Here is a 21,320-nt window from a genome sequence, read left to right as displayed (position 1 = left end):
GTTTTTAAACACACGCCATTTTTAAAAACACACAGGTCATTTTTAAACATACACGTCGTTTTAAAACACACACGTCGTTTTTAAACACATGCATCGTTTTTACACACACGTTATTTTTTAAACACACATTATTTTTAAAATACACATGTCATTTTTAAACACACACACGTTTTTTTAAATACACATAATTGTAAAACACACACGTCATTTTAAGACACATATCATTTTTAAAACACACGTTTTTCAAAACACCCACGCCATTTAATATACACATGATTTTTTAAAGCACATACCATTAAAACGCACAGTCACGCCGTTTTTTTAAATGCACACGTCATTTTAAAACACACACGCCACGGCCTCCAAAACGTACGTAATTTTGAATTATTAGAACGTTTTCTTCTAGTATACACAAAATAATAAATTTACATTCCGCGCCTCGTACACTACACTTGCTATTTAGAACACGGAAAGTTCAATATGTTTTCTTGTGTTGTGGTAGTGTTCTGTCTGAAATGACGCCCTCAGTGTCACATACTCGAAAATAAAACAAAATCACCGCGACAGCATACCTTCGTACAATCATAGACTCTACAATAAATGCAGGATTGTACAACAGTCACTTTACTAAAAAATTAAATAATTCGAACATTACTTTTTATTAATATTTTCATCTGATTTTTCATATCATTTTTTTTATTGGCATGGTCTGAGGTACAACCAATGGCGCTAAAATAAAAATAAAAAAACGCTCTGCACACATACATGTATTCTTGTTTCATTTTCTTCTTTGAAGTTCGGGTCATTTTAAACAAAGGCATTTCACTCTTGTCTTTATGTCATACCACGCACAGTCTCTCAACACCTTGAGGGACTGTGGTTCCAACGACGAAACAAAAGCGTCGTTAACTCTGACCAATCAGAAAGCGGCTTTCATGTGTGTTTGGTTTGACTTTGAATATGACATCACTTACTCATTCCAAAATGGCTGCCAAGGTGAAACAGTTGTGTTTTATCGTCGGGCTAATTTTGATTTTCACAAATCTCGGGTCTACACGGATACATAAAACTATTCACCTAAAGGTAGGTTACAATTCATATTTTCGACGAAGTCTTAGTGTAGTCTAATAATATATAACTTCTTATTTGTCCGAAATAACATAGCTGAGTACGTGGAAGGGAAACAGTACACATGATCATGACACATTTTATTTTCAATGTTGACCGTCGCAGCTCGTTGACATGACTTCGTTATTGTCCATCATAACGAAATTGTCAGGATCCGGATTCTAATTTTCCAATATAATGCTGTGTATAATGTTGCCGATGGCGATCGACATTAATATTAAGCATCGCCCTTTAATTTTGTAAACAAATTATTATATTTTATCTAACAAAGCTTCCTAAAAATAACAAAATACATGTATCCATTAGGAGATAATTCTTTACTTTATATGTTTACTACAGGCAATTAATAGCCATCAGTTCAGTGGTTAGAAGTGTTTTGATTAAAAGTTTTTAATTTTTAATTATTGCTCCATGCACCACTATGATAAGATTATTACAACTGCAAAGAAACAGTCTGCATTTCTAATTTGGTGAAAAATATAATGAAGTTACCATTTAAAATGTTTGTACAAACCAACCACTGTGCTTTGTAAGTTCTATATTTAGAATGTTGTTACCTATAGATAGATACTGTGCGCCCTTGTCCTTCATGCATAATGTATAAAACACTGCACTATGGCGCACAGTGTCGCCACACGAAAAGGGTACTTTTTGGGACTGTTCCCGCAGTCATGATGCGTGTTGTGCCTTACCCCGAGGCATCAATGACATTCGAGTTCTTAGTAGCCCAGCCCAGTGTCAATTGCCTTGCCTTCTCATCTCTGCCAGTTCTGAGTTTTTTCGCATCTGTATCCCCAAGTCGTTCATACTGATTATCTGTATCTTTATAATGTGAATCCTCAACTCAAAAAAATCAGGATTTTTCAGGGGTGGGCTCTTACTCGAGCACCCTTCTTAAAAAAAATCAACAAGCAATTTTTTATAGGTAAACTGAATACAGCATGAAATATTCACTGCATTTTACTTTTATTAACAGATCATTGTCGAAGCGTAGTTTACGCACGGTTTATACGTGGTCTACACATTCATATTCACGGCATATACTAGTATTGTATCATGATGTAAAAACGATTACCAGTATTCGTTAAGCAATGATCAAAGACCAAGATTTAAATTAGTGGCATTTTGAAGGGGTGGGTGCTTTGCCAAATGTGACCCCGAATATGAAAATTGTGCAAAAGGGGGGGGGGGGGGGCGAGTACGGTAATTAGGGAAATCACAGAAGATACTACATGATCCTCAATAGCTGCTAATCTACAGGCATATGAGGGGATTACCTAAATCCTCATTATATAAAGCTGTTTTGTGTTTAAGATCAAACTAAATATTTAACAGTAAATACACTGTAGTCATTTAAGAAATTGTTTGCTTATTGTTGTTGCTGTTTTTACATATGCTGCCTACGTTTACACAGTAGCATTCTATTGGAGCCCTACTACTGCTCCTCCCACTGATTAACATGAGATTATTTCTAATGCATTTACACAGTTGGGGCAGAACGAGAGCCTGGATCTGCCTAAGTTCAATCCAGTTCGTTCAGAGCCGAACGGAACAGTGTCCACAATTACTTATGAAAACAATATGGCTGAAATAGGTTTTTGTGTCGAGCTTGTGTTGTTGTTTCTTTACATGACACGATGCATGTCAGAGTAGTATCCTGTTGTGTTTACGCGCCTTTCATGTCAATTACTTCTGCCAGCTGCCATCACACTGATTATTCAGCCGTCATCGCCTTCCTGGGGTGTAACGATCATTTTTGTTCTGCGCAGTTGACATCAAAGGTCGGTGAACATGCGCGTAGCGGTTATTTTGGAAGAGTGTCGTCAGTTCTACAGGTCTGCGTTTGAGTCATGGAAATCAGACAGGTTTTCAGCAAGTTATTACAATGTATGTGGTTCTCATAATGTCGAAAACATTGCTCCCAAGAAATTGATTTTAAAATAAAATACTTGGCCGCAGACGATAAAATTACCACGATATATAGTGTTTTCCATGTACTTTCCAACAAGCCTGAATTGAAGTTCAAGCTCCCATGGCCAAATTCACAATCATGTTTTTCATTTCTGTTCATCTGTCCTACTTCCTGTGTGGGCCCTCATAGACAACACATGCTTTGGATAAACGAGGCGTTAAATTTGAGCTCCGGTAAATTCTATTTTTTCGTAAAATCTTTTTCTGCGGACACCGAAATTTAGTTAAATAGTAAGCTGACCTCTTCTACGTCATGCGAGGGTAGGTGCCAATAGCAGCATATCACAGCCAAACCGGCAATCGCCGATTGAATTTGACATGCATTGCGTTGCTTTGATTTGTGTTGATTAAGGGATAGGGGATAGTTATATTGTGGCGGGTTGGAAGTTAACGACACTTTGTTCCCTACAACATTGATTCCATCACAATTACTTGTGTATTACACATCACCAATTTAGAAGTTACTGTGTAATTCTGGCCTTGTTTTTTTCCTACTTGAGTCGTTTTAAAGTTTTTTTCGTCCCTCACTCTGCTTTGTAATAACGACCGAGAACGTCCGATCATGACTAATTAAATATTCACGTCCAGTAATCCCCCCCATAAACCCGTCAAGTGTTATCTGTTGACCAAATAGTCGGCAGAAGTCATGGTAACAATAGCATCAATAGGAGTTCACTCTCCTTTTTTTAGCTCCATGCCTAAACTTAGTAGGAACATTGCTGTTGTTGCTGTTCTATGACCGCTTCTACGATTTTTAACTTTGGTGTCTTTTAAAAGTATCTTCTATTTTCATTTGTTCTGTTCAGTCATCCTTTCACTTTTTTTTTCGCATAATTTTATATACCATTTTTCTGTTTCTCGAAGAGCTATCAATCTTTTGCAGTATTTCTTCATTCTGCCAAATAGATATTAGGATGCGTACCAAGCCAGAAACTACAAACAACGTTGGCTCCACCATAATTGTAATGCAGGGTTACATGAAGAAGACAATTGAGGCTTGATTTCGACATGATTGCTTTTACTTGGTTGGAGCCATGTTGAGGCCCAAACCTATCAGAGCTCAACCCTGAAAACTTATTGGAGCATAACTAGACTCGGGCTAAACACGTATACTATAAAATACAGTGTTCTTCCCAGGATGTAAACAGCGTGGCGGTGCCGCCACAGTGCTTTGATTTGCCGCCACACCGATCTGACACCGCCACGGTGATTAGCAAGACCGCCACAGTGCTTTTTTCATTGGGGATCTCGTCACGCTGGTCGGCCCGACTGGCACTCAAAATTAGCGACCACCACGGAAACGCTTCTGACCAGGACCATTGTCATATTGTTATTATACTTACGTACCGACCGACAAGCATCCTGCCAATCGTGAATAATAATTTGTAAACAATAGACATAGTTGTGCGATGTGGTAGCGGCTTTAAACAATACAAGTCAATTTTGTAAAATTAGCACCTCTTTGTTTGTAAGTAAGTACATATTTTCTGACGATAGACACAGTTTTTAGATTGAAAGCTAAAATTCTTTCAAAATTCCACCCGGATGTAACATGGGCAAAGCGGAGTTCATGATCAGTTTACGCTACAACGTGTTTATTGCTTGATTGGGTAAAATACATTTGAACTGTTATCATCGTGAATCATGTAAAAACTCTTCTTTTAAGCCTTCTTTTAAATTTTAAAAATTGCTAATCATCTCTTTCAAAAACCATCATGCAGTTTTCATCTGAAATCCATACCAACACATCGTGCTACGACATCACTTTACTTCCGCAATGTAATTTTTATGATCACGATCATTCGGAAAACTTCGGGCTCTACCGGCATTACCATGCGTTATTCTGATTGGTTAATGGCGTTTTTGACCTACCGGATCAAATGACACATGCGGTCAACTAACGCGTCACAGCTATCATGGCGGGTCTGTGTTTTTAACCAAAGTGATCAAAAATAATTTCTCCCGATAAAGTGTTATTTGTTCGTTCATTTACTGTAAATGTAAACGTTGTAGAAGCTGATGGTCGGAATAATAACCAGCAATCCGCCAAATAATTACGTGGTCGATTTTTTGAAGGAGAATTTTGTAGTAAATAAGATCATGAAAGTCGTGAACATAATCCTGGCTGAAACATTTCAGATGCGTTTCATTCATTCACCCTTTTTTTTTAGTCTGCAGCATTTGCATTTCGAGAATGTTTCATTTTTAAATTCAAACTCTTCTAAGTTGTGAAACGTAATTTTCTGACTGCAAAAAAACAAAATATTTGCACTGTGACGGAGCTCATTAATATTACAAAAGTGTCCCAAAAAAAGTATTTATAACACTGTGAAGCAAATAAATATCTGCCACTTTGTTTTTGAAAATATATGTTGTTTATTGTGTGGGTGTAAATGTGCTTTGGTCAATTTCTATTAGTATGTAAATGATATGCAAATTATATGCAAATTATGCCGCCACAGTGGTTTAAATTCCTGGGGAGAACACTGAAATATTTTATTTCCGCTTGGAATTTATTTCCGCTATTTTCGCTGTAGGTGTAAAATCCCATTAATATACCTTTTTTCCTATATTTCACATTCAACTCATCAAAAATCAGTGAAAATAAATTCCATAAAAAACACTAAAAAAGCCTTTTCAGCAAAAATTTATTGGAGTCCTATATGTGTGTGCATTTCCTGAAATGTCAAATTTCAAATATTAAATTTCACTATTTACATCTACCTGAACTTGATTTCTAATGCTCCTTTGTTACAGTGTTATAACTTAGACTTCGTTTTGTGAAAACAAATATCCAACATATAACAAATGGTTTGTTTCATTCAGACAAAATATAACTGAGTGTTGGACTATCTGTCTTCTTTGCATTATCCTTTCCCAAAGACAATAGACAACTTCACCTAGGCTTGCATACAGTTTCTTGTTTATTTTTTGTTGTTTTATAATTTAAAAAAAACGAAAACTGGGTTACCATGACCTTTGTAAATGCCCTCTTGTGACACCAGTGGTGATTGTCTCCTGTCAGGGTTCAGTGCGTGGTAAAGTGATTTACAGGTTTTTTAATATTCCACCAATCGACGTTAACCCAGCTCTCGCCATTTATACATTCCCACATTTAATTTTATTGAAAAAAAAACACACCAAAAACTAAACAGGACACTGTATGCAAGTCTAACCGCAAACTTGAGGTAACAGTAGCCAAGTCACATACATGTATATGGTAATGATCTAGCAGCGATGTATTTTTAGTAAAGTTGCTATTTTCAGTTTATTCACATTCAGAATCTTCTTGAATCCAATGATATTATTCAAATTCATACGTATTACACAGTAGTAGAATTGATTTTTGTTGGCTATCTGAGTTGAAACACATTGTAATGGAGACTAATTTAACAAATAAAAGCAAGTATCGATAACGACCAAATTTGCCATTTATCTGTTTTTACAGCAAAATCTGTTTATTAATTCACAGATCTGTAAAACATAGCTCAGCTTATAAGTTTGAATTCCACATATAGGCAGTTCTTAGATAAATTCTGTTTCATTTTCTCACAAATAATTAAAATGCTGAGTACTAAATGTTATTTCTGTGGCTATGCATTACTATTTAGTAAGTGGAGAGTATTGAGTAGTTGAACATTGTGACTGGGTGCCAGTATCTGCTTATTCATGTAGGGCTTAATTTCAATGGGCTTTATTTTCATGTATTGCACTAAATGTGCTCATTTCAAACCTTTTACTCAAAGCTAACCATAGATTGTTTTCTTTGAAAACCAGTGAAATTATAAACCTTATTTCATAAAAAATAAATTTACATCTACCACTATGTGTTCTTTTCTCGTAGGATGAAACACGCTCTCAAGTTGATCTCAGCAAATTTGGGTTTTTCAAAGGTGGTTTCCTGAAGGTCAACATGACAGGCCTTATACTTGATGATAGATATCAAGAAAACATTGAAAAGGAAGAAGAGATCTTTGGATTCTCATTGGACAAGACTGTCAGTGATGGAATATCTTCCTATCTTGTAAGTATGGGTATTTACATGTCCCTCAGGCCAAATAAAATAATTAGTGTGTTTCTGGTAACATTGAAATAAAATAAAATAAAAATAGTGTAGGTATATTATTCTTTTATTTGGTTGTATATATTTATTTGGCAAAATGATCACAGTAGCGTAATGCATGTGTAAGTAACATGTACAGACCAACATTTTTATGCAACGCGATCACCCTTCCAGTGTGTCTGAAAGCGAGGCTTGAAACACGAATTAGTCAACAATGGCTACAGCATGATAAAACATGATTTATCCGCTTTATAATAATTGTAATGTTAGGTAGGGACGTCTATTGGAAATGTGCTTCTAATAGAGCTAATAAAGCATTCCCATGTGAAAAATAAACTGTGTTAGTCACATCCATACTTGAGGTACGGTATTACGCTACTCGGTAAAATTCTTATAAATTTCTTCATTTTTACATGTGCATCACTCGCAGAGATAAAGAGAATGCAATCAAAAATATTTTGTCTGTCATTTTGTGCATTATTATTATTTGATAGGATTTACATAAAATAAACAGATTTTGTCATAAAATATTTTCAGTGCTGTTCTCACTAATGCATAGGTAGTTTTGTACTTTGAAGACAATCCTGTGGGTAAACTAATGGCCTTGATAAAATAATATCAGTTGTCAAGAACCTGTACATTATGCAGTTAATTTGTTTAACCTTTGTAGGAAAAACACACCGAAGAATGTATGTTGTCAAAGCGACTAAGCACAGAAGACAAAAGATCGGTTAATATGGTGTTGTTTATCTTAAATCTTAATAATAATTCGTGAGTATAAAATTTATGTTTTTTCTAGGTTAACTTTTAGACTAATGGATATTACTATTTTAGCCCTGACTGAAGACAGTTGGGGCTTACAGTTGAGTCAAAGCATGACTGTGTTAACTGTTGACAAACAAGCTGCGCTCTGATTGGTCTGACTGTTATCTGTTGTTTTGAAAGGACTTACAGACATGCTTTGTTATAGGTAGACAAATCATCCAAAATCATGAGTGATTTTGTGAATTGATGTAGCTAGCTATCCTCATATAGAGTCACCATTCCTACTTGTGTCCATCTTTTGTTATTAGCGCTGCTGTTCACTTTGTCGAGCGGAGCTTATCATATGAGTGATTGTCCGCCGTCGCCTTCTGTCAATGCATGGAAGGTACTAACGGAAGGAGCCACGACGCTTCTGAAGTGGCCACTTAAGCTTCTTAACAGGCTTATTTTCTTTTGTTTCAACCCAAGTTAATCCTGATGAGGACATTGTCTAACTCATCTTTGATGTCGATGATAGTTTGCGATTGTTTACACAAGTAACGAGTTAGTGGAATATGATACAACCCCGCCGATTTTTAAATGTGACCATAAAATATATGTGCATTATGAAACTACATTGTACGGTCATCACACATGCGCACTTGGTTTGTTTAAGTGTGAAAGGTCAAAATACGTATTTCACAACCGGAAATTCAACAGATGAACGTTTGACTTTACAGATTTCGCATGTTTTAGTTATTAGCAACTGTAACAAGAACAAAATTTCGAGTGTCTACAACAAAAATTCCTAAGGACTCCTAAAAAATATTATCACAGAGAAAGTGTCTAGGCATGCCCTTCTTTTGATACTATCTTTTCTGGTGGTGTTCGTCGATGCCCGGTGGTCGAAAATTTCAATAGTTTCGGGCGTCAAACCCACGCAATGACAATGGTTCCATTGAATAATGCAGTCGTTATTATCACCGGCAATCATTGATTAAGTCTCATCACCATTTCAAATACAAAAAGTTTCACGATAGTTCATCAGTTCTTCTTCAATCAATGTTATATCTGCCAATTTTTCATTAAAGTTTGCCAAGATCTCCGGAAACAACAGCATTCAAACTAGACGCCATTTTCAGCATTGTACATGCGAGGTTTGTCTATCGCTTCCGAACATGCTCCAAATATTACCGAATGCTCAAGACTAGCGTAACCCATTGTACGATGGTGTTAAGAGCTAACGAGAACCAATGTTTCTGAACAAACATTGACAAACGATCATGGCAATAGCGTCGTCGCTCCTTCCGTTAGTACCTTCCATGGTCAATGTTTTACTTTTTTGACTTCTTTTTGAAAACTACAAGCCTGAATGCTTTGATACTTGGTGTATATGTACCTTGGGTAGACCTCTCATAGATTTGTTCATTTTATGATGATATCTTTAGTTCTCTAATTTTGGTGAATATTTTTGTCATTTTTAGTAAAAAGTGATATTTTCGACTTCTTGTTAAAAACCGCAAGTCCAATTGCTTCGATAATACATATATATGTACTACATGTGGACCTCTCTCAGATTTGTTCATTTTGTAATGATACCTTTAATTCTCTAATTTTGGTAAATATTTTTGTAATTTTTGGTAAAAAGTGATATTTTCGACTTCTAGTTAAAAACTACAAGTCTAATTGCTTTGATATTACATATATAGGTACTACATGTGAACCTCTCTCAGATTTGTTCACTTCATGATGATATCTTCAGTTATCTAATTTTGATGAATATTTTTGTCATTTTTGGTGAAGTGATATTTTTGAATTCTTGTTGAAAACAGCAAGTCCAATTGCTTTGATACTATACATATTGTTCATTTTCTAATGATATCTTCTGTTCTTTAATTGCAATGCGCATTGCTAACAGCGGAGCTATCTCAGTCGACAGGCTGCTTGTTTAGTGAGGTTATATTAATTATACTATGTTCTTGTTTAATAGTGTAACAGTGGAAAGACAAGGTCCTGATTTAGAAAATTTGGAGGTTTATGAGGACGAAAAACAATATTATGATGCTCATAGATATGGGAACACAAATGAGAAAGTGATGAGTAATACTTCACCTGTGGAAGAATCTGTGAAAGAGACCGAATCTACTCAATCTGAAACAGTGAATGAGAAAAGTGATACTCACCCTGAGGGAGAAACTGTGAATGAGGAAAGTGATACTAAACCTGAAGGAGAAACGGTGAATGAGGAAAGTGATACTCAATCTAAGGGAGAAACTGTGAATGAGAAAACTGATAGTGATACTAAACCTGAGGGAGAAACTGTGAATGAGGAAATTGATACTAAACCTGAAGGAGAAACGGTGAATGAGAAAAGTGATACTCACCCTGAGGGAGAAATTGTGAATGAGAAAACTGATACTAAACCTGAGGGAGAAACTCTGAATGAGGAAAGTGATACTCAATCTCAGGGAGAAACTGTGAATGAGAAAACTGATACTAAACCTGAGGGAGAAACTGTGAATGAGAAAAGTGATACTAAACCGGTAGTAAACACTGGTGATAATTTGATAGAGGAGGTGATGAATCTTGATCACAATTCGGAAGAAAAAGACAATGAAAATCCTGAGGATAAAGCAAATCCAGTTGATACATCATTGCAAGCGGCTGCCGATGCAGAAATAAATTTATCACCACAATCTCCTAAACAGAAAAGGGAAGCAGTGATACTTCCACTAGTGAGGACCATGTCATTACAGCGTCTAGAAGATCACAAGTATTCATTTTCTGTAAGCCAATATTTTAACTTGAATCATTTAAGGTTGGACACATTTCCTGATGGTTCTTAAAAAAACCTTCAAGAGGGTTTCTAGTGCGCGTTATGTTGTTTGATTATGTCAGCAATTTGTTTGTCATATTCAAAGTTTATGACGAGCGCTGTTACTGTCTTGCACATGCATTTATGAACGATTGAGTTAAACAAATACAACTTCAGGATTTCATAGTATTTCAAATCCAATATTGACTTATATTGCCATGCATTGATATGATATACATGTATATTTGGATGATAATTTTTATTACCATACTTTCCCGATCATAAGCCCAAGGGCATCAACATGAAAAATCGGGGAAGGTAAGGGGTGGGCTTATACTCGAAGACCACCTCAGAAAAGATGATTTTTTTTTTTGGTTTAACATTGTAACCCATGAAAAATTATCCAAATTACATCTTTCATTCACCAGGCCTGGCTCGGGTAATATTACGTCTTTTTGAAGAAAAAAAAAAAGCGAAACAAGTCATCACTGATTTCCACAACACTTTCACAATGAAGAAACAAACACGTTATTACAATATGGTTATATCGTCTGAATTTACGGTGTAAATATGGGTAGGGTCTGTGGGAAAACAGACAAAGGCAACTCTTTATCATTATCTTTGTTGTGTGACGTTTTCGATTATACGCAAATTCTTGATGAAAAATTATTTCCACCATGTTTTTTTCAGCGCGATTTGACCTAAAACAATGTCCTTTGACCTAACAGGTCAAGTCTTTCATTAACCAATCAGAATGTTGTGTCGTACCGACAGAATTTTTTTAAACCCATCGCGGAAGTGAGTTTCAGCACTGATTTTTCCCCCTGCAAACTGGTGATTCACAATTTTCGAAAAGTAGAATGTGTGGAGGAAGTATTTTAACACCTTTCTTGCTCGACAACAGGACACATCGAGGAATTAGTTTATTCATTTATATTTCATTCATGATAGTCTCAATGGATATGATTATTCGGAAAAGTAAAATGATATCCTATGACCAGTTTTCATGACTTGTCAATCAAATTTTAGGCATTTCGAAGCTAGATGTACCACTCAAAGAGATATGAATGGGGTTCATCATGATTGGATAACACAATAAAAAGGGTGGGAACCATTTTGTCGACACCCGATAAAAACACCCTGGGCCTATAAACAAGGATCCCCTCAACTCGTTAAATGTCTAAAAATATGGGGGTTGGGCTTATGATCAGGGAGGGGCTTATGATTGGGAAAGTAAGGTAGTATTACACAAAATGCCAACTCATTTCAATTTAAATACTATTGCACAACAGGAACCTTGTGATGACTTGACTTGTTAATGAAGTGCAGCACTATTCACTGATAAGGCTGGCATTGATCCTTGCATGTGAAGTGAACACTATGAGAAATATTTTATTATTCAGTGGCGCATCGCTAAATCGTGGATGTCGGGATCAGAGCAAAAACCGTGACTTAATGAGGGTCGCAACTTACTGATGGGGGGGAGTGGTGGTGCGTAGTTGTTCAACTTCAAAACTATCGGCAAAACACAATAGAAATTTTGGGAGCCATCCAACTATCGGTACCCACGATTTAGCCGTAATCACGACTTACTGAGGCGTGACTTGGCAAGGGGTCACTGTATTTACTTTGTAGGATTGATGTAATTCCTCAAAACCAACAATGATTTATTTTCTTCTTCATCCACATTCTATTCCTGCTGATGGTGCTATATAATCTTTTTACTCTGCAGTTCCAGTTTGTGGTCGCTATTACTAGTGAGAAACAAGAAGGTCTGTACAACTTGTATTTCCATAATTGCCACAACTTGAAGGCCGATGAAGATATTCCACTGTCATTAACTGTAAGTAATTTTACCATGCACACTGACTGATGTGTATCTTTTGTGCATATATAACCCAGGGTTCTCCCCAGGGCTTTTTAGCGCCGAGGTCCGCGGCGCTATACCTGTGAATCTCGGCGCTTCACTTGGGACCTCGGCGCTATGTGTTCCCACCTCGGCGCTTGATTTCATATTTGACATGCCAATATCAGATGTGAAAAAGCTTTGTTCGCCACGCCGGTCACTCAAAATTAGTGACCACCGCGGAAATGCTTCCGACGAGGACTATTGTCTGATTGTTGGTATAATTACGTACCGACCGACACGCATCCTGCCAGTCGTGGATTATAATTTATAAACAATAGACCTAGTCGCACGATACGTAGCGGCTAGTCAAATTTGTGGAATTAGCACCTCTTTGTTTGTAAGTAAATACTTTCCGCGATAGACACAGTCTTTAGATTGAAAGCTAAAATTATTTCAAAATCAATTCCACCTCGATATAACATGGTCAAATCGGAGTTCACGATCAGTTCACGCTACTCAAGAAAAAAACAACGTGTTTATTGCGTGATTTGGTAAAATACATTTGAACTGTTATCATTGCGAATCATGTAAAAACTTTTTTCAAGACCTAATTTACCTTTTAAAAATTGCAAATCACCTCTTTCGAAAGCTGTCATGCAGTTTTCAATTGAAATCGATGCCAACACATCGTGCTACGACATCGCTTTACTTCCGCAATGTAATTTTTATGATTACTACCATTCGGAAAACTTCGGGTTCTACCGGCATTACCATGCGGCATTTTGATTGGTTAATGGAATTCTTGACCCATCGGGTCAAAGGACACATGCTAATGTTTCACAAACATCATGGCGGGTCTGTTTTTTTTTACCGAAGCGATCAAGTGATCAAAAATAATCGCTCCCGATAAAAATAAGTCGGATTTTACTTACATTTCATATCAAAAAAAAAAAGAAGTAAAATTTGTTGAGGAATTATTGCTATAACTGGTGTATAACATGGCCAAGTAAGTTATGTCACGTCGTAACTTTGATGATCGTTTTGAAGCTTTATTTGTTCGCTCATTACTGTAATTGTAAACGTTTTAGAAGTTGATGGTACGAATAATAAATTACAACAATACGTCAATTAATTACGTGATCGATTTTTTGAAGGAGAATGTTTTTGGAGTGAATAAAATTATGAGATTCGTGAACATAAATCTGGCTTAACGTTTTGAATGCGTTTCCTTCAACGTTTTACAAAACAATTAAATTGCAACAATAATGTATTTGTGTTTGTTTTTAGTCTGCAGCATTTGTATTTCGAGAATGTTTCAAACTCTTCTAAATTGTGAAACACAATGTGTTGATTCCATTAAAAAAAATATTTGCCCTGTGACTGAGCTCACTAATATTCATATTTGTAAATAAGTTCTGTTAATCAATGAAGGAAAGATATGTAAATGATATGCAAATTATTATGCAAATTAGCCCCGGCGCTATGCATTTTTTCTGGGGAGAACCCTGTAACCCAACATATATCGAGCTAATTTAATGTAAGAAAGTAGTGTAATGATTTGTTTTCTCTCACTATAATGTAAAAATCTTCAATCTGATTGGTCGATTGTCCAAGCAGATTGACTTTCGGACATCCTTGTAGAATCTTGCAAAATCTAATATTTCTTGAATAATTATATTAAACTAGTAGTTTCAAATGTTAATTAAAACGTGTGTGATATATGCAAGACGTCATTTCAAGTTCTCTCGATCTCAAGTTCTTTACACACAAATCTGTTTCATTCATGACCAGTGGTGATTTGTCACGGTTTGTGAAATGACCTCTGTTAGTGAATGAATCTTGGTCAGTGGTTTCAGCATTCATGAATGGTGGCGCAGTTGACCCAAGTAGGATTTTGAACTGCCCAATATGACAACCACTACTAGTACGTGATCAGTGGCCACCCTTTAGGTTTGCATGTTAAAAGTTTTCTCTCTAAATGAAATAATTACATCTTTGAAAGACACAAGCATATTTTAACTTAATTTAAATATACATCTTCCCTCTAAATATGGGAAATTTTCATCTTATTTTCATTTATTAAATGACTTCATGTAGAAGCTCTGTTCTAATAGAAGTACATGTAAACCTAATGTTGCTTTTAATATATACTGGATCCATAGACTTTAGATCTATGCTGGATCACTTAATTACGACTTTTTTTGTACTAAAGTTTCTGGTTACCTTCTTTTTCCAGATTAAAATTGAAGAACGTAATCCAAATAATAATTACCTGTCTGCCGGGGAGATTCCATTACCAACTTTATTCTTCACCATGTCGGTAGTGTTCTTCATAACCGCATGTTTCTGGGTTTATATCTTGAGGAAGTACAGGGATGATGTCTTCAAAATACACTATCTCATGTTAAGTCTCATATACCTCAAGTCTTTATCGCTGCTCTTTCATGCTGTAAGTTGAATGTTTCCCATTTATTACCAATTGTGCAGTTCAGTTTACTACATATTACCTTTGCCAACAAAACCTCAAGGAATTCGGAAGTATTTTTTGTATACGTGTGATGTTGAAATGACCACTGCACATTGCATTGTGCATGTGAATGGGAATTGTGTGAATGCGTTGACGTTATATACAGTATACAAATTACAAGGCATATAATGTAGATGTGATTCTGTTGAATGTTTTCGATCGTTTCTTCCAAATTATCTTAGTTTTAACGTGTGGAAATTCACTGGCATTGCCAATGCAACAAAATAATAACCATAATGTCCATTGTCAACAAAACCTTAAGGAAGATGGAACCAAGTGTATATAATATAATGCCCATTGCCAACAAAACCTGCAGGAACATTGAACCAAGTATAATAACAATGTCCATTGCCAACAAAATCTTTGAAAGATATAACCATCAATATTAAGGGCTTATGTTTGGTTTGGTTTGGTATTCACAAAGCCATGTGTCCTATACATCTTGTTAAAAAATTTATTCATTGTAGTTGAACATATATAATGAAAATATTTGCATATTGAGTATAAATGTTGTCAGCTTGAATTTATTAATTTATTTTTACAGGATTGTGGGTTAACTGTTTTTGTAATATCTCTTGTGTACTCGGTTTTACCTTTTAGATTGACTACCATTTCATTGCCAAATATGGAAATCCAATTGAAGCTTGGGCTATAATGTATTACATTACACATTTGTAAGTATCCCTATGTACATGTTTTCATGTTGAAACGATTGTTTGAAATTAGCAAACATAATACAAAATGGTTCTGACAAAAGTCTGATGGACTGCACATTTCTCAAATTCCAAATTCTTTTGTAAATTTAGTTCACATTAACATTCAATTGTTCATGACAAATCCATCTGTGATGATTTTTTGTGGTTGCAGTTACTGGTATGCTTGTTTGAGACATTTCACAATATGTATTAATAAAAATATAATGAACCATTGGTAATGCCAAAGTCAACTAATGTCATCAGTCTTAATTAAAATAAGGTTAATGTGCACTCTGTTTTATTGAAATAATAGTTTTTTTTTTAAACTTTGGGGAGTCGCTAATGACATATTCAAATTCTGTGCAGACAATTTTTTAAATGCATTGCATGTCGTATGAGACTATATCAAATACCATATTTGACACTACATGTATTATTAATATTCGTGATCGAGACACAATGAACTTGTAATGATAGCTTTTAGTCATGAAAATTATTTTGTATTCACTAGGGGGCTTGAAATTGATGCGATGGTACATGTAGCCTAGTGACAATTATGACTTTTGTATTGAGCGTTTGCACTACTGTCTTGCAATTGAAACTAAAATCTACCTATTTGCAGTTAACGTTATTAAATTCAATTCTTTTATTGCAGACTGAAAGGTGCACTGTTGTTTATCACTATTGTACTCATTGGTGCTGGGTGGGCATTTATCAAGCATATACTCACAGACAAAGATAAAAAGATATTCATGATAGTTATACCATTGCAGGTAAGAAGCATGCTGTTTGGGTTTGTGGAGTCTAGTGCTGACTTCAAAGTGAACACATCATGTGTTCATAGCATTGACATCTGATTGGTACAAGTATAGGGTTCCCCTGATGTCGTCTATGAAATTAAATTTGATGCCATAAGTTACATGTCAAATCTGTTTTATCTGTTGCTGTATTGTTATCTTTCCCAGGGTTCTCGAAGATAAAATACATTCTTTGCTCAATTACTTTTTGCTCACATGCACCTCAATTGTAGATATACTTCAAACAGAGCAAGTATAGTAGCAAAATATGAATGAATAAATCATCAAGGAATTTTTAATAAAATGAACAGCGGAAAAAAAGAGAAAAGCAAATAAGCAATAGACATTCAATTACAGATAATCTACGAGCCGTTACCCCCAAGCACCACTAATCACCGGAGAACATGTCAGAACCAATCAATTGTGAAGATAATATGACAAAAATAATTGATAAATAATTATTGCATTTCAATAAATACAAGCTTAGAAAACACTGATCAGACCCCGTGAAAGTTAGCAAAATATTATCATAAATATTTCAGTGACTATAGTGAAACCAATCAATTTATATTTTGTGACCTGTTTGTCTAGTTGTAGACATTCCATCCCTGCACTTAGACTAAGTTCTGCATTGCTATGGCAATATTTTCTGTGAGAACTGCTGATATAGCCTTGTTACCACTCAGCTCAAATCTTATTTACAAGTACATTCAGATATTTGTGGTGTTTTCATCTCTGAACGGCGTCATAGCAACTTTTTTTTTATAATGCCAAATATGTGTATTAATTTTATTCAAGGTGCTTGCAAACGTTGCATATATTATCATCGAGAGTTCTGAGGAAGGCCAGTCTGAGTATTACATGTGGAAGGAAATATTTATCCTGGTAGATCTACTGTGTTGTGGTGCTATTTTATTTCCTGTTGTGTGGTCGATAAGACACTTGCAAGAAGCTTCAACTACAGATGGGAAGGGTGAGCTTGTTACAATTGTTAGCATGATTACTGTTAACGTATTATTTATTCACTGGATTTTAGTTTCGCTATTTTCACTGATAGGTAAAAGCAGCTTAATAAAATCCATGTGATCATGTAAAATAACCATAGAACATGTGAACCTCGTTCCAAGATTCTTTTTAAATGCGTTGAAATAATTTGTTATGAGGTCATTATGAGGTTATAATGCAAACTTTACTGGAATTCATATCAATGACATTATACAATTCTTTTAGCCCATGCCTTGAAAACCAATGCAAAAGCAAAAATGGTAATTTCGCCATTGTCCTCAACAGTTCAGTTTCTTGAAAAAAATTTCACAACCTCTAGAACAAATTGTATTTAGGGAATGATATGTTTTTTTTTTCAATTGAATGATACTGGTACTCCTAAAGGTAAGTTTCCTCATATGATTTATCTAATGGGGAAATAGAAAACAAGTTTTAGAGTTCAAGCACATTCAATTCTTTCATCAGATTTTGTGGTTTACAAGGTGCGATTTATCTGAATAGAATTTCAGTCTACGATGCATACTGTGCATGGCAATGCATCAGCGAGAGTAGGAAACAATAATGAGTGATGGACTTGTAATAATTATCTTTCTTTCCTTATACCGGTACTGTACTAAAATTATCATATACCCTTTCCTTGTTTACAGCAGCCATCAGTTTACAAAAATTGAAATTATTTAGACACTTTTACATTATGGTAAGTATGTACCTCGAACTACTGTATATTCTATGATGAGTAGTTGTGATAAAGGTGCCTTCTTATAAGACACATAACAGCACTACTCACTGGTCTCCAAAATGCAAAACAAGTGACTTTTAATCTACAAGTACCTAAAAAATGCAACTCATCATCATACTCTTTCCTTGCATCTAAAATTACTGTGTGTGGAATGACGAGAGTGTGGTGGAGGTTCTTTGTGCCTGCAGTAGACATGTGGTTGTAGTAATTTAACTTCCTGGATTAATATACAGTTATTTACGTTTGAGTATTTAAGTGGATTGAAGTGAATTCTGTTAACATTGCACAGGTTGATTGGTGTAGGTTGTTTAGTTTGGTATTGCTGTAGTTAATATGTCATATTTGATTAACGCAATAGATTTTGTATGATTGCATCTTGGCGGTAAGCACCCAAAATAGGAAACTATCAAAAGCATATAAACAAAGTATAGTACCAGGTATCAACTGTAATTGAAACATTCATATCAACTATAAATTGAATTGTAACTACAATGAAATAAACAAATGAAATGTACTTGATAAAAGTGAAATATACATTTTCTAAAAATATGAGCTAAGTGTCAAAACACCGTCTGCTACCTCAGTGAGTTTTAGACACAGTTCAGTGAAGTGGTTGTTAGCACCAACTAGTCAATGTCCCTATGTAGTCATTAAACTTACAATTCTCTATTGACAAAGTATCAAACTGATTGAACTGTGTTATTCTTTTCAGATCGTCTGTTATATTTATTTCACAAGAATAATTGTGTATCTCCTGAAGGTAAGGCTCCATACATTTTGTTTCGATTGTAAATAGATTGACAAGCAATGATTTGTGTATAACAACAGTGTGCAGTTAGCCCTGCACCAGTTGTACTCTATTGAAAGCCTTTCTAGATGCATTTTTACTAGGATAGTACCAGTAATAATAATGACAGCAGTCAATGTGTTATTAGTGCATGTGTAAATGACAGTGTATCTGTCGTTGTTTTTGGTTTATGTATGACTCTACAATGTATTAGCAAACAAATCACTGTATGGTACATGTAGTGATGTATTTGCTAGTTACATGTATCTAGGTCAGAATTTTCACACACTTGCTGAACAGGATTTGCCAAGATGTAGTGGAAGGGTGATTATGTACCCCTTGGGTGGAGAGGGTATTTGAACTATTAAATTAATGTTTATGACCAACGTCATATAAGTTAAAAGCTATTAAGTAAAATACACAAGTAAAATATGTGTATGAGAGACAATATAAAGTACATTTGTGATGTATGCTACTTGAGTTTCTTTTTGTTTGTTCCGTCTTATAATTGTGGCAGATGTAGGGAACTTTTGTCATTTGATCTAGGTTTGCTTCTGTGCATTAGAATTATCATATTTTACCCTATTAGAGGCACATCTTTGATAGTAGTGCGCATGCACCATAAAATAGCATTTAACATATGCTGGATCAACAAAATATGACCTGTTTTGATCATAGACACACCAATGTCGTTTACATAAGAGCATCCCTATGGTTGCGGAGAACAAAAAAAAAACATCTATATGATGATGAACGTATCTTTGTTGATATCCCTGTTACAAGTACTGTACTGTCCATGTTGTCATAAGTTATAATTTCCATGTAATGCATGAAAAATCAAATAACACTCATCTGTTCTATTTCAGATCACTGTACCATTCCAGTACATATGGTTGGATGATTTCTTCAAAGAGGTTGCCACCTTCATATTTTTTGTGGTTACTGCGTATAAATTCAGACCAGCATCACAAAATCCTTATTTTCAAGTCAGTCAAGATGAAGATGATATGGAGATGGATGAAGTGTAAGTGTTGAATTTACAGAAAATTATCAGCGTATATGTTTCAACTACATGCCAAAAAAAAAAAGTTGTATTACTCTGGGTTTTTTCTATAAAAAATGAGGGAGCACACACAGATGAGGGAGTGAAGCGACCAAGCTCGCACAGAAACTACGTGGTGGATCAACCTGGAAACGCCATATCGGAAGGTTTCTGCGCCGTTTTAATGGTGTATCTATTGCAATTGAAATATTTTTGAAGTAATTTCAGTGTATTTGGTGTCCAGACACATTGTCAGCTGGTGTTGCTGGAAAGTTTTCATGGAGAAAAAAACATTTGAAAAAGATTTCATGTTGTACAGCAGCACGGAAGTGCACGGCTCTAGAAATATATTTATGACTTTAAAGTTCAATTGGCAATTCGGTAAGAGGACGCCAGCCGAGAGTATGAGGGCGCTGCACCCCTGTTCCCGGTTTAGATAAAACCCTGCTACCAAACAGACCTTAGTTCCTGTTCAAACAAATTTCTCCTCTATATTTATAAAAACAACTTTTTTTTTTCTCCTTTTTTGACAGGCTAACTGAAACTGGTCTAACAGAAGGAGTGGTGAAAGTGAACTCTAATTCTACAACTGCTAAGCAGCGAGACACAAACCATTATGCTTGAGGCATTGTTATAATTCATTGTAAAAGTACGCTGTCAAATTATAACGACATTTACTCTTTTTTTTGAGTTACTGCTATGAAGGAATCATATCAGAATAAAAATATAGATTCAAACCGAACAACAGGATGACACTATTACTAATACCCTGCATGCATTTATCTGCATATAGGATTAATTATAAAAGCATTACTTAAGTGTCCTCCTGGTTTTACTGTTTTTATTTTGAGAGTTGATAATTTATGACTTGTGGGTGGGGGGTGTGACTTTACTGTAATGTATATATTATTTTTGTATCACGAGCATTGAAGTCGTCAAATTGTGTTAAGAAACTGTGATTGTTTTTTTTTATAATTAAATTTGTTCCACAAAAGTGGCTGAAATTTAACCTATAAACTCCTCCCACATTGTACTGTATTTCAAACTCCAGTCTTGCCAAACCACCAAACGTGTGTTTGCAATTGATGTCACGCCTTTTTATCTGATCTAAAAGACGTTAATATATATGAATTGTGTGATCAGCTGTATTATGACTAT

The 21,320-nt window shown here is 35.3% G+C and overlaps 1 protein-coding gene across 2 annotated transcripts; it reads left to right on the top strand.

Annotated features, from left to right (window-relative positions):
* Positions 1-945: 945 nt before the first annotated feature.
* On the top strand, positions 946-21,117 carry LOC100368896 (uncharacterized). Of its 2 annotated transcripts, none has more exons than XM_085492562.1 (13): positions 946-1,083; positions 6,944-7,123; positions 7,833-7,933; positions 9,897-10,692; positions 12,454-12,564; positions 14,807-15,019; positions 15,698-15,771; positions 16,448-16,565; positions 17,388-17,562; positions 18,245-18,291; positions 19,046-19,093; positions 19,987-20,144; positions 20,696-21,117. In XM_085492562.1, the coding sequence occupies exons 1-13, from the start codon at positions 961-963 to the stop codon at positions 20,784-20,786; spliced, it is 2,235 nt and encodes a 744-aa protein (XP_085348688.1). In that variant the 5' UTR covers positions 946-960; the 3' UTR covers positions 20,787-21,117. The 2 variants fall into 2 exon arrangements, with proteins under 2 accessions (XP_085348688.1, XP_006819044.2); XM_006818981.2 differs by having other exon boundaries at positions 18,242-18,291.
* The last annotated feature ends 203 nt before the right edge of the window (positions 21,118-21,320 follow it).

Source organism: Saccoglossus kowalevskii, chromosome 17, assembly GCF_978046115.1.
Source record: "Saccoglossus kowalevskii chromosome 17, keSacKowa6.1, whole genome shotgun sequence".
NCBI lineage: Eukaryota > Metazoa > Hemichordata > Enteropneusta > Harrimaniidae > Saccoglossus > Saccoglossus kowalevskii.
Note: the sequence above shows the minus strand (reverse complement) of the source record. Positions and strands in the feature narration are given on the sequence as shown.